The following is a 14608-nucleotide window of genomic DNA, read 5'->3' as shown; positions in this document are numbered from 1 at the left end:
TAAAATGAGTACGTCCTGGCTGGGATAAGAAAACCTTTCTTTTCTGTCTTAATTTGCAGAATCATGCAGACATTTGTTACACAACAATGGAAGAACAGTAAAGAAAAATCTAACTGTACGCACAATAAGAAGGTGTCTGACAAAAAGGTGAAATCCCCTCTGCACATCTTTTCTACATTGCGCAGGTAATAGCAAGAAAAATGGGCTGTTATTACCATAAACTGTTCAAAATCCACAGCAGACTTCACAAGGTGAAATCTTGACTTTTCTCCACAGAGAAGTTCTCTATTTATATCTTACCTCATGGGTTTCCTGTCCTTGCATTGCATGACATCAGGAGTGAACTAGGTATTGTTGCAGCTTCTAAGATTATGAGAAGCCAGAGCATTTCAGTGCCCTGCTCTCTGAAACAGCCACGTTACAACCAGAACTGGAAATAAGTAGTTTTATTTTAACTTGTGTTGGTATTGTTATTTTATCTTTACTTGAATAGCAAGAATAAAAATACAAGTCATATATATGTATAGCATATGTTGTGTGTATTTTAAAAAACTTTGTTTTTCCAGCTCTTCTTTATACAGCAGTTTGTATGTTTAGTTTTTTTTAACTGGAATGATCATAATTGAAAGAATGATTTTTAAAGATGCTGAGCACCCTCCCCTCTCCGGTATTTGACTACATTAATGTTTTCCACTTCTGAAATGCAGGCACAGAATTTCAAAGAGAAAAGGCATTAGAAAGCGTAAGAAAGAGATTATGAATAGTTTGAATGAATTTGAATTTAATACGATTTCTGCCAGTTGCTCATACTCGTAAGTATATGTAGAATCAGGCTCTGATTTTCCCTCTATCAGGGTTGTGACTATTTACTCTAGTGTGTTTTCCTGATTGTGCAGGGTTGACAGATCACCCCTTCGATTCAGTTACTGAATTTGAATCGAATGCTTCTTTGAATATTCCTTCTTTTTGATGAATTTTACCATTCTAAATTCAGAGTATGAAAAAGAGTTAGCGTACAGCAATCGCTCAGATTGAAAAAGGAGGGAATGCCAAAAATGACAAAACATTGTTTATTCAAAGGTAGAGGAGGAAGGACAGTGTTTTGAGTAGAAGTCTTATCCATTCCCTACCAACCAACGCACCGCTGCCAAGCACAGGCTGTAGCCTGGGGCTTGTTTTTATTCAGAATACAAAATCAGCCCATTCTTTTTCCTCTTGGTTTGGGAGCTTAAGTCCAGAGATGGCTCAGCCCAAGTGCAGGGACCCTCTCTGTCTCACCCTCTCTGTCCCCGGGGCACTGCTCCTACCTCCCATCTGAGTGAGCCAGCTGCTTACAGTGAATCAGCAGCCTCCACCTGCATCCTCCACTGTCAACACTTGCTAACGGGGTGGGGAAACCTGCCAGGCTCTCCCCTTGGGTTTTGACTTCTCTATTTGATGCAAAAAAAAACCACCAAAAAAAACCCACCAAAAAAAACCAAAAAAACCCCACCCAAGAAAACAAACAAAAAATCAAAGAAAAGCAAAACAAAACAAACAACAACAACAACAAAAAAACAAAACAAAGAAAAAAACCTCCAAAGATTGGTGTTGCTTATAAAACATAGGAAAATGATTCAGCATACCTGTTACAGGTTCTTTGCAAGGAGAGGGGAATGTGAACCTTACAGAAATGTGACAGTTTGTGTGAATGTTGTTTCATAAAAACCTTTTGTTCTTTACTTCCTGCATTTGTTATTTAGGTCTCTCACATTCTCATTTCTGGTGGTACAAGTGTAGAATTTATCTATAACCAGAAAGAAGGGTAAATTTGTCTTTCACAAAGTGCCCAGTTTATTAGGATGGTTTTAAAATAATATCCTTTTCGTCTGAATTAAATTTAATGTCTCCAAGTTTCACTGGTACTTCATTGTATCTTCCATTGGATCTGAACATAGAATTTCTTATGCTGCTTCCAGAATACAATAACTTTCATGGGATCATGCTGTGATCATTACATAGAAAATACAGATTTTGATAAGGAAAATCTGTTATAAGAGGTGAATTTCATTTTGAAGATAATTTCCTGAACAATTGGTTTGTTTTGAGACATAGAAGACCTTACAAAAAGCTGTAAGGTCACAGATCTAACTTCTACTTGAGTAGTTGATTGTCTTTTTGATTGATGAGCTCATGTGTAAGTAGCAGTAAGTTGTTTGTTTTGATATTGGAAGATATACATTTATATACATTTGTTTATTAAAAGTCTGGGTTGCATTTATCACTACTGAAAAACATAAACCCAGGTGACCTTAGAAGTCTTTACATCTGTGTGATCTTGCTTGATTTGCCCAGGATTTTGATTATTCTCCAACTTTTCCATGTTCTTTATGCTAAGGTCGCCAAGTTATCCTCCACCTGGCTGTGGTAAGAATAAATCAAAACTGAAGTCAGAACAGGACGGCATCTCCAAGACCCACAAACTACTGAGAAGGACTTGCTCTAGTACGGTGAAAGCAGAGGATGTGTGTGCCACAAAATCCCACAGAACCTTTGGCCGCTCGTTGTCGAGTGACCCGAGGGCTGAACAGACAATGGCTCTCAGATCGCACAAACTGCTGAGCCGTGCTTGCTCTGCAGCTGTCAAGCAAGAGGAGTGCATCTCTTTAAAGCCCCATAAGGTGTTAAATAGGTCGTGCTCTGGGGATCCTCGATGTGAGCACAACAGCACCTTGAAGCCCCACAAACTTTTAAGCAGATCCTACTCCAGTAACCTTAGAATGGAAGAATTGGATGGGTTGAAGAACCACAAGTTGCTCAGCAAGACTTACTCCAATGCCCCTAAATCATCCAAAATGGAACCTTTCAAGGAGTCCACCATGGCAGAGAGCAGGAGGCTCTCTCTTACCTCAGGGCTTATTGGTATCTTAACACCATCCTCATCATCACCTTCACAAGCTGCTGTGCGTAATATTTTTTTTGTATTCTGCTCATTTTCCTCCTGTTATTTTCCAAATGTGCTATTATGCTTTTTGTCTGAAGGCATTAATACTTAGGATATATGATAGTGACTATATTGGATATACTAGGAGACAAGAGCAATGAAGTCAGCTTTTTAAGGAGGATTCAAACAGCTGTGCATACACATATACTTAAATTATAAAATCAGAATCTGCTGGGGTCAGGACAGAGATTTTATGTGTCGTGTTGAAATGCAGCTCAACGCACAGCTGCTTGCCATGAGAAAAATTCCGTCACCCACTTCTTCCCTGCATACTTTCTGCAGGAAGAAGGGGGAGTGCACTTCTGTGCTGCAGAATTAGATTGGTTGCAGAGGACTTTTATCATTTCCCTGCTTGTTTTGTGGGGGAAACAACTGTCCATTAGATGGTTTGAGTGCCACATCACCTCTCCTTCTAGTCTTTGCATCTGCCATTATCATCATCATCATCACCATCATACTGGAACGAGCTCAGTCATGGTTCCACTCACCTCTTGCACATTTGTGATCTGTGAAGGGTTAAACTTAAAGCTTCAAATGTGCTGGGGGACATTGGAGGCCATGCAAGGAACTGGGCCCATGCTGGCCCTCTTACTTTCCTCAGAGACATGATCAGTTGGGAAAACAAAGATCAGAATATACTCTTGCATTTAAGAGTGAGCTTTCAAAATCGATTCTTCTGCCTATACCTCTTTAAAGATGGCTTTTTACTTTAGAAGGAAGAGTGGGTTTGTTTGCAGTCTTTCAAGGCAACAGCCTGTTTTTTGTGTTTGATGTGGGGAGAAGTGTTTAGAAAATAGTTCTCTCTACTCCCTTTGCCTGGTGGTGCCTTGGAAGCTGATTCTTCTTTCAGATGCCATACATATGTTTAAAATAGTGATTCTAAATAATGAAATTACATTGAGTGCACTATGTTTCATGGTAATTTAGTTTAGTAAGCTTTAAGCTGTACTCTTCAGATCTAAAGGCAGGGATAGACTATCATAAGATCATTTATATGTATGCTGTGTGGTTGATATATGTGATGTGCACTGCAAAATTAATTTAAGATGAGCCATCAGACTTTATTCTTGTTGCAGTTTAGAGAAGCACTTTTTTTCTGATTCAGCAGAGGATGCATTACCATAGCAAGACTTTTCACTCCTGACATTAATAGGAATAGTCCCTCTGGTTTTTTAAGATAATGAAGAGCTGACCAGGTTTCATTACTGATGTTATCACCTGATAAAGAAAAAAGGCAAGCCCTGTTTGGCAGCCTATAAAAACTACCCATAATTTATTGCTTCAATGCACTTACTTTGAGGGAAGATCATCACATACATGGTCAGATGCAGTTTGGCTTTAGTGGAAGGGCATCAAGAGTCTTATTTCACATTTTATATGCAGGCATCAGATATATGGGTAACTTAGGTGCCTAACTGCAGTTTGAAGTCAGTGGAATGTAGGAGTGATGAATCAAGATACTGAGTTCTCTTCAATTCTCAGCTAAAATATGAGAATCTCATATATGAATACAAGTAGGATTGTTTCCCAGAAGAAAAATGAAAAAGCAGTTAAGCAATTAAACAGTAGAAAAATGAAAGGAAATAACCCTATTAAAAAAGCCTGCCAAAACACTGTAAGTGGAGCTGATGTAACTCTGTTCAAAGCAATGTTTGATTGAAGTAGGCATCATTTATAGATAGATGCCTCCACAATAGATGCCTCCCTTCTGGAGGGAAGTCTGAACCTTACTGACTCTTGTTAACAGAAGTTACTTCTAATTTATGTTGTTGTGTGCTGAAAGAAAAATAATTTGAGTAGTATCTGAGCATAAAGATCTGATAGTGCAGTGTTCCAAAAGTGAGACCTTAGTACATATAAAATAAAAAGGTTTTCAGCCTACTGAGAGTTACAGTAGTCTTTCAAGCCTTAATGTACTGCCTATATTTGGATAGGCAATACGCAGTGAAAACACAATGGAAGTTACCAAACTTCAGTTTATTACGATGGAGTGAAGGCACTGGTGTTTTTCATTTGAGATTAAAGTTTTTCAGATGGTGAGATACAAATCTTCATTAGATTTAAGAACTAGAAAGAAATACTAGAAACCTACGCCATACTCAGTAAACAGTAAAAGGATTGATTATTTGTAATGCCTGGTTAACGCAATTGAGAGATCTCTTTAGATGCAAATTGTTTACATATTTACATGCAAAAACTTACAGATGCTTTAACCATTCCCTTATAATTAGTCTGCCAACACTGAAATTGCCTCAACTTTTTCCTTACAGCAAAATTATGGTGCAAAATGCATTCCAGTGCGAGACCGTGGCTTTCTTGTGCAGGTAGGATGTCATATCCTATTCATATATGAAACAGTGTGGAGCATGAGCTGACTGTTAATTATTTTTAAGCAGATGCTGTTATTCTCATTTTCATTGTTCTCAGACTATTGAATTTGCTGAGCAGCGGATACCAGTATTGAATGAATACTGTGTAGTTTGTGATGAACCTCATGTGTTCCAGAATGGCCCTATGCTGAGGGTAAGTGGTGTGCTGGTAAAACAATGCATTTTATAGTGCCTTGAATAGCTGTGGACCATACAAACCTGTTGGAAAACCATTAAATTATTTCAGATGGGTTTCATCCTAATACTCATTTGAGATGCAAAAATATGAAGCATATTAACTAGATTTTGCTGTAAATTTGGAAACAAAAAAAGTCTTGCAAGGAAGGGAGAGAGAAAGTAGGCTTGTATCATACCACAGAAGTGAAAAAGGGCATGTATTTCACTGAACACTATTGTGCTGCAGTAGTCACAGCCAGATAACAGAGAGAAGTGCATTAGAGTGTTTTCCCAGTGCTCTGGCATTCTTCTGAAAGCTTAGGGCACCTCATCCCTGAGCTTTTATCAAGTCATGACCACGGTATTTGCATACACTGGTGTTAATGCCAGCACTCTGCAAAATTCTTCTGACCTTGTTTTGCTCACCGGCTGCTGAAATGAGCCATTCTCAAATGTGATAAAAAAGGCAGTAGAAGGAGATGTTCTGTGAAGTGCCTGATCTAGCAGTGACCCAGTCTAGGAGCACTGTTGTGGCTCAGTATGTCCAAAGTCTGGCCAGTTAGGCAGCTCTTCCTTTCATTCCTCTATGATTGGGAACAGAATTTTGCCTGCTGATCATTGTAGCCTCTCTCATGCTGTTGGTGGAACAGTGGAAAAGAGTAAGATTGGTCATGAGGGAGACACTGCCTGGAGCTGCTGGATCTGTGCAGCTTTGTGAAAGAGTATATTAACAGAATACAGTTCTTAGCTTTAGGACTGGTCTTGCAGTTTAGAATCCTTTTGTTTCACCTGCCCTTTATCCAGTAATGAAACATGAGTAACATAAAAAGATCAAAGCCATGGAAATCTAACTCCAGTGAATAAATGGTCTGATACAAGGCAGTTTCTCCACAGTGTGGCCAGCAGCTCTGCATAAGCTGAAGCAGATCTTGTCTATGATAGTTCCATGGAACTAAATTCATGAGGACTATTGCTCTACCTGGTAGCAGAAGTCACCTCAGTGTCACTCCCCATGGCACTGACTGGCACCAGGGTCAGGCATTCTGACTGCATGCAAGGTGTGAAAGTGGGCTGCTGGTAGAATTCGAAAAAGCATATACATACCCAGTTAACACTGTTTAAGTAATGGTTAAACCCCTATAGTTTTGGATATCCAATCAGAGTTATTTTTGATTCTTCATGCTCATATCTGTCTTTTAAAAGCAAGGCTTTCTGATAGGTTTATCAATAGCCAAAACTAATTAGAAGCCTGTAAAAAGGCATCAGTTCCTCACTGTTTGTCTTTGAATACACTGCTATGTATATTACCCGTGACAGAAAGAGATAAGACAAAATCAGTAATGTTTGAAGAGTGATTAAAGTTTGAAAAAGATAATTATTTAAGTTACTGGAGCTTATCTATTATCTATAGGTCAAAGCAAACAGTAGGATTTATTCTACTAAAAAGAACCAGAATGTAAAGTTATCTGCTCTAAATGAAAAAAATCTATATTCCTTCTTTCCCTCCATAAAGATTAAAATCTCTCAGAATTACTCTTTTGTGTCTTCAATTTAAAGGATCATTTTATAGCTATCTGTTTAAGAGTTTGTCAGCATTTCACAACAAAAGAAGCTGCAACCATCTTTGCTTTGAACATATATTCATCAGTGCCTTTGAAGTAGCATAACCTGACAAGCTTGGCAAAAACGAAAGAGTGTCTTATATAACCTAGGAAAAATTAGATACCAGGAAGAAATCTAGCATACTCTGTGTATGCTTGAATGACTCAATAAGCAATATAGAGCCATTAATGAGTTTGCACTTTTATAGAAGGTGAGAAAGGATCTCAGTGTGAATTGAGCATTAGCTTGCCCTGAAGTGTATTAAGGAAATTTATGTTTCATTCTACTGAGAGCTCTGGTCAGGGGCAGCTTGAAGAAGAGAGTTTGTGGGGTTTATACATACATGCTTCAGCTGAACACACACATACACATACACGCATACATATATATATGTGTATATAAATAACATGTGTGAGGAGAAAGAGCATTTTCTCTTTAGCTACCAGAGTGGATCTCAGAAATTGAGTACTTTTGTTACAAGAATGCAGCAAGCTTTCATTTAAGCCAAGGCTGCATGCAGTGTAGCTTTATTGAGGATCCCTGATCTTTGTAAGGGTTCTCCTTTTGGATACCACAGTAACCTCACCAGGTTTCAGAATGGTGGGTGCCTTGCCATGGTGTGCTTAGCAAGAGTATCCAGATCTCGTTTTCTACAGATCCTGCATCCCAAAGGCATCACATGAAAGGCTCTCTATGCAGCAGGTTGTGTCACAAGGCATGCCACAGGCTGTATAGTTCTGGGTCAGTCACCAGTTTCCCCCATTAAAATTTAGTTCCTCCACACAGATGCACATGAGTTCTTGTCTAGGTGTGGGTACTCTTAATGGTGATTTTCCCTTCTACATTTTGGACCTTTTTTTTCAACAGCAAAGAAGACCTATGAAATTATAAAAGCATAGTAAAGTTACTGCTTGAAAAGTTACTTTAATATGTACATAGGTTTGGTTTTCTGATTTTTTTATGGAGTTTTATGCAGTTATAAAGAAGCTGCAGAGAAATTTGATTCTCTGATCCTCCCATATGTCAGCCTGGTACCTTTCCTGAACTATAGTTAGTTTATTAATTGTCTTAAATGCAGTTAAAAAAATTGAACTATTGCCATCATACAACAATTACAGTCTTTTAATACTATGAAGTGCTATACCTGATCACAAACTCTTACGCTGTGCATAGTTTTTTGTGCTAGTTATTACTGACTTGGGAAATTCAGATGTCTCATCCTCACAACAGCTGAAGAAACCATCTGAAACTGAGAGATAAAACCTTTTTCTTTCTGCAGGCTATCATTTTATCTTAGTTGTAAAGTATCTTTCAATCAATCTCTCTCAGCATTGTGTTTCATTTGCCTAAATAAATTTTTCTGGGGGAGTAGTCTGGCTTTAATATCTATTTCAATTTAAGTTACTTTTTAAAAATCCTGACATCTTTTTTCCCATAAGATAACAACCACTTGATGACAACAAGATGTTTCATTTTGTATGGCTTTATTTAGGCACTAGATCCACATGGCAGACGTATCAGTGTATGGAAGATTCTGTTGCAGAACAGCTGCATGACACAATTGCATATGTTTGACCTGATGGTTTTACAGTGGACATCTGTCTTGGTCCACAACCCTCAATAATTATCTGATCATGCAAATGTGCAAATGTACCCTACTGGTTCAGGGATCCTTGTTGTACATTGAAATCTTGGGGTGTTTTTAGGCCTTCTTAGTCCTTTATTGAGGATAAATAAAGGGACTGCTTTATTGGCCTACTGAAGACTAATAAATAAGAAATTCTTATATTTCTCTTAGGAATTTCTTTACAGAGCAAAGTGAGTATCTGTGAGAATAACCAGCTTTCTTTTGAGCTCCAAAATTTCCTGAAATTCGGAAGACCAGACTTAAATACTGAGTTCCTCTGTGTACTCCACAAGTTTGTGTGTGTGGAAAACAAAACAGATTTGGTAGATGGTGTGATCTTAGTACATGCCCAAACCTAATGCCCTCATGAGGAACTGCATCTGTATTACTGTGAAGGGGAAGAACAAAGGTTCTCTTGAATGGAAGAAGGAGTCTTGGAAAAGTACTATAACACATCCTGAAGTTATAGCACTCTTTTTTATAAAGGCTGATGGTCCACTGCTTCACTTCATGTGCTTAAAAAAACCCAGTAGTAAAGTAGGCAATGTTTTCCTGTAAGTTTTCACACCTTCCCTGGATAAGATGGGGATGAATGAAAGTTCTCATCATAGCATGTTTCTTTTGTATTTATTTCAAAAGCACAATGAGATCTAAGTATTATTTCCAGTGCACCAGAAGTTATAAAAGCCAAATTGGATACTTAGAGGTACACACTTATATAGAGTACCACCAAAATTGAAAAATTATTTGAAATCACTGCATGGAATGATTTGCAGTTGTTCTGCAAAGCAGAAGAAAAATGCAGTGAATACATGGATCCTTAGAATAAAAAATATTATTTAAGCTCTTACATAACATGGACCAATGCTATTTCATGCAGTCATTTCTAATGATGATCAGAATCCCGCATGTTTCACTTTTCACAGAAAGATTAAATCATTAGCAAATGTGGGACTGCAGTCTGTACAGTCTCCAAACAGCTCCCTTAACTCATATGAAGAATCACAGTGCATCTTCCTGCAAGGCAGCCTGTGCTACAGAGCTCTCAGGAGTTCTGCCATCTTCTGAAGTAGCTCCTTGCTCTGTTTTGAAAAAGGGGGAAGTGAAAGGTCAGACAGAGTTTGATGGAGGAGACACACAGAAGGCAGACATGGCAAATATACTGAAAAAAGTAAGGGTCTGGTCATTTGAATTATTAGCCTCATGTTCCCATCTTTGTTTTCAACAGAGAAGTTGTTTAGGTGAGTGAGAATGGACTATTATGTGTTTGTAATAAATGGCTAGATTGGATTGTCTCAATAGCATTGTGAAATGCTTTTTTTCCCCTAGCTTTTTTTCCCCTAGTTGGTATTTCATTCACATCTGTGTTGTTTAAATAGTTACATAAATTATCCTGATTTCCGTCAAACTACAATTTTCGATTAAATATTAAAAACTAACATAGGAAAGTTGAATGACTTCCACAAAACCCATTATATAGCACTGACAGATTCTTGCATGGGGCATGTGTCTCTAGTGAATAATTCCTGAAACTGGAATTTGTTTCATCCACTGCCTTACACTGGCTTTTGAAGATCTCCAAGGATGGAGACTGCACAGCCACTCTGAGCAGGCTGTTACAATGCTTGATAAAGCTTTAGGAAAAACTTATTTTAGGTTTATCTAAAATTTTGGAAAAGTTTAGATAAAGTTAGTCCTGTATGAGAGAATAAATGTACTGACTGACCTCTAAAGGTCCTTTTCAACCATCTGATTTGCTTCATCTATCTCAAAAATGTATTTTCCAAAGCAGATTTAAGAATGTAATAAAGAAACCTAAGGATTATTTCGTTCAATGTTAGAGGGCTATTAACTTCTTTTAATGCTGTATGAAAGTCTTCCTTTTATTATTACTAGAATATTCTAGGGAAGGACTAAGTTGCATTTTAATAATGCAACAGTTTTGCTGCTGTAACAGAGAAATAAGTTAAGGAATTCAGCATGTACTTCTATTACAAACATTTCATGTAATGAGATCACGAGTCATTAACAAAAGTGGTTATTATATTTAAGGATCTGATTAAAAGAAGTGCAATAAAAAATGTGATATCATGTTTGAAGACTGGAGTTAAGAAAATGTCAGTCCTCTCTTAAAGAAGGGCAAGAAGGAGAGGATCCAGAGAACTCCACCGTCACCTTGATCTGTAGGAAGGTGATGAAGCAGCTAACCCTCAAAACCATCTCCAAGCACATCAAGGACACGAAAATCTTCACGAAGAGTCAGCATGGTTTCCCCGCTGGGAATTCATACTTGACTGACTTGATTAAACTTCTTTGAGGAAGCGACTGATCAGGTAGATGAGGGGAGAGCAGTGGATAGTGTCTGCCTGGACGTGAGTAAGGCTTTTGGCAGTGTCTGCCATAAGATCCTTTTAGACAAGTTGTTGATGTATGGCCTAAATGAGGAGATAGTGAGGTGGAATTGTCTGGACCTTGAGTGTGATGTTCAGGGTAAAGTTTACTTAGAGGTCAGCAACTCACAGTGTACCCCAGGATCAGCAGTGGGTCCAGTCCTGTTTAGTACCTTCATTAATCACCCAGATGATGGTGCAAACTGTATCCTCAGAGAGTTTGCAGATGGAAAAAATTGAGAAGTGTGCAGTACTCCTGAGCAATGGGTGCCATTCAGAGGGATCTCAACAGGCTGGAGCAGTGAGATGCCAGGAATATCATGCAGTTCAGCAAGGAGAAGTGCAAAGTCCTGAAGCTGGGGAGGAACAAACCCAGGCACCAGTGTATGCTGGGGGCCACCCAGCTAAAGCAACTTGGCTTGGGCAGGAAAGGACACCAGCTTGGACAGAAGAAAGCAATATGCACTTGTGGTATGGAAAGCTACTGGCGTTCTGGGCTACATTGAACAGTAGAATTGTCTATGTGTGTGGAGGGATGTGATCCTGCCCCTGCACACAACCCTGGTGAGGCCACACTGTGCCTGCTCTGTGCTCCTGAGCACAGGAAAGGGATGGTGCTACTGGGGAAAGTCCAGTGAAGGGTCACTAAGATGATTAAAGGGACTGGAGCACATCGCATAGGAGGAAAGGCTGAGAGCCTGGAAGAAAGAAGGCACAGAAGGGGTCTTACTAATGTCTGTAAATATTTGAAGGAAGGGTGCAAAAAGGATGGGGCCAGGCCCTTTACGGTGGTGTTCAGTGGCATGATAAGGGGCAGAGGATATAACCTGAAACACAGGAGGTTTCAGTGGAACAAAAGGAAACGCTTTTTACCTTTTTCACCTTTTCCGAAGGTGAGCATGGGAATAAGTTGTCCAGAGAGGCTGTGGAGTTCACATCCATGGAGAAATTCAAAAGCTGTCTGTTCAGGGCAGCTGGTTTCAGGTGACCGTGCTTGAGCGGGGATGTTGGACTAGATGACCTGTGGAGATCCTTGCCAACCTCAATCTTTCTGTAATTCTTTGATCTTATTCAGCTTTTACATAGTGTAATTTGTAAAGCTAATGTCCATCTTGCTGTTCTGTGCCTTCCCAAATTCCTCATTTGCAAATACCAAGGCCATTGACAGAACAGCGTGACTGAATGGGTTTTAAAGAGCTGTGAGACAATTATACAGGGCAAAATAATCTCAGAATATATTCACTAAGGTAAATAAAAGACCATCTGTGTACCAGTTTGTTTTTTTTAGTAAAGAAGTCTCTGTAGAGTGCCATCTTGTGTTGAAAGCTCAGACTGAGACCTCCTTTGAACAAAGAAAGGACTAGTAAAAAAATCAACAAAATTAAGTATTACAACCAGTTTCTTTGAAATTTGTACTATGGTGCATACATTTCTGCTGTTTAATGTTTTTCCCATCAAATATGAATGGTAAAATACCATTAAGTAATATTTGAAATACCTGTTCATATTATTTAGCTGTAAAAATAAGTGCAGTCTTGTAATTCTGATACATTTCTTCCATTAGTAAGCTTGAATTTTTTGATGTTTTTTGTCCCAAAGTGCTCTCAGTTATGTTTTATTTACTATGGGTGAAATCTCGACCTTGGAGGGTTCTTGTTGACTTGGAGAGGTCTTGGATTTCTCTGTGCTTTGAATACAAGAGTCTTAGATGCTACTGAAAAAAACACAGGAGCATTGAGTATGCTGCTTAATAATGGGAAATTTCTTGAACAGAATAAACGTCGCTGAACTGTGGAGAAAAGTGTAGGTGTACAAATATGTTTAGTCAGACTGGAGTTAAGCGAAGATGCTTATGGAATTCCAAGATTTTTGTGGAATAGCACTGTGGTCTTTCTAATCGTTATGCCACAAAATAGGCTAGTTTTATCTCTTTTTATGAAAAAAGCCTTTCCAGTTACAACTTGTATTTTAATAGAATAGATTTCAATTAATTTATATTATACTGACAGAGTAAAATGACTGCAGTATAGCTTTTCCTGTTGCCAACAAGTTACCAAGTGCATCATGCCTATCTAGCATTCTATAAAGCTTGTTTGTTCACCATTTTTTCTGTACCTGTGAAGTAAAAATATATTTTTTGAAGGTGTGTAAGATGCAGAAAAAAACCCCAAGAAACCCAGAAAATAAAATTTAAATCACACAAAACAAAGCCAAACAGAACAAGTGGCATTTCTTACTCAGCTACAGACTACTCTCATCTTTCTTCAGGTTGTATCTGATCACCACTGTGGTATCTCCCATGTCTTTGAGCAGTGTGTTCCATGTAACACATGAATATTGAGAGACTATTCAGAGAGTTTACCTTACAGTAAAACTAAGACTTGGCATGGTGGAAAGTAGGAAGCAGAACAGAGATTTGAAGTTCCATTTTGTCTCCTTGTCTGTTGCTTTCATTAAGAAAAGTGGGATGTCACTAATGGTTTCACCTTCACCATTTATTACATTTGCTGTATGTCAGGCAGTCAGTCTTGCCTGAAGCATCTCATGTTAGATCAATAGTTTTTAGGTGTGTCAGTCATGTTACAGCCTCTTTAGTGTCTGATATCCCTGAGAACACTTGAAAGGGTGACATGTTGCTCTGAGCACAGCTGCAGCCCACATTAGAAAGCTGCTAGATTGATATAGACTATGAAAGTTTCAGCTTTTTCAAATTAAAAGAATGTCTAGAAAACATTTTAGGTAGTGTATTAGTCCAGGAACCAGGATATGTCACAGTGTGTAAGTGGTTTGTGTATCTGCCAGTCTCAGTCGCTGCAGAAAGAAACCACAGTTGCATTGTAACACTCGGGAACTCTGTGCTTCTTTCACCACAGCAGCAGCTGGGTGGGAGCTACTGCTCATGCAAAGAATTGGGGTGGCTAAAGGAGAAATCTGAAAACTTCAAGCATTCAGAAGATGCTCTCTGGTTCTGTCATTGTCTTCTGCCTCCAAGCATCTGCAGTCTCAGGTTAACTGCCCTCGTCTTATTTTTTTCTGGTTTTTTTTCCCAACTGGAATAATGATCCTCATGACAGTGTTTCAGCACCCAGTGATCTTCACTTAGCTAATAGTTCTGTGAAGACCAATGGCTTTATGTTAATTTTCTATTTTCAAGAGAAAAAATAAAGTCCGTGTGAGACCCTGGTAGCTGCTGTTTCTGAGAGGAATTACTGTTGCCTTCTTCAGGGAACAACAAAGTCCCCCACACAGTCAGCTAGTGTCCTCAAGGTGGTTGTTGTAATCTGTGGAACTGTGTGCACCTAGGATGAAACTCATTCAGAAATAAATGTTTAAGTGTCTAAGCACTATTTTGTTGTGTATTTTCCCCTTGAAAATAATGGGAGATAGTAATCCAAGAAGAGGTGATTAATCTGTACACGTGTGGCTGTGAATTCCGCATCAGTAAAAACTTATTCATTTA

At 38.6% G+C, this 14608-nt stretch overlaps 1 protein-coding gene across 1 annotated transcript in view; it reads left to right on the top strand.

The window, feature by feature from the left end:
- The window catches only part of PARP8 (poly(ADP-ribose) polymerase family member 8), a 119087-nt gene that overhangs the window by 77163 nt on the left and 27316 nt on the right, over positions 1-14608 (top strand). The window contains exons 11-14 of the mRNA XM_066568953.1: positions 60-185; positions 2378-2942; positions 5254-5307; positions 5411-5506. Coding sequence (XP_066425050.1) covers positions 60-185; positions 2378-2942; positions 5254-5307; positions 5411-5506 — 841 coding nt within the window. The remainder of the gene's footprint in view (positions 1-59; positions 186-2377; positions 2943-5253; positions 5308-5410; positions 5507-14608) is intronic.

The sequence above is a fragment of the Molothrus aeneus genome, chromosome Z (assembly GCF_037042795.1).
Source record: "Molothrus aeneus isolate 106 chromosome Z, BPBGC_Maene_1.0, whole genome shotgun sequence".
NCBI lineage: Eukaryota > Metazoa > Chordata > Aves > Passeriformes > Icteridae > Molothrus > Molothrus aeneus.
The sequence above is the reverse complement of the archived record's forward strand: the minus strand, read 5'-3'. Positions and strand labels throughout refer to the sequence as shown.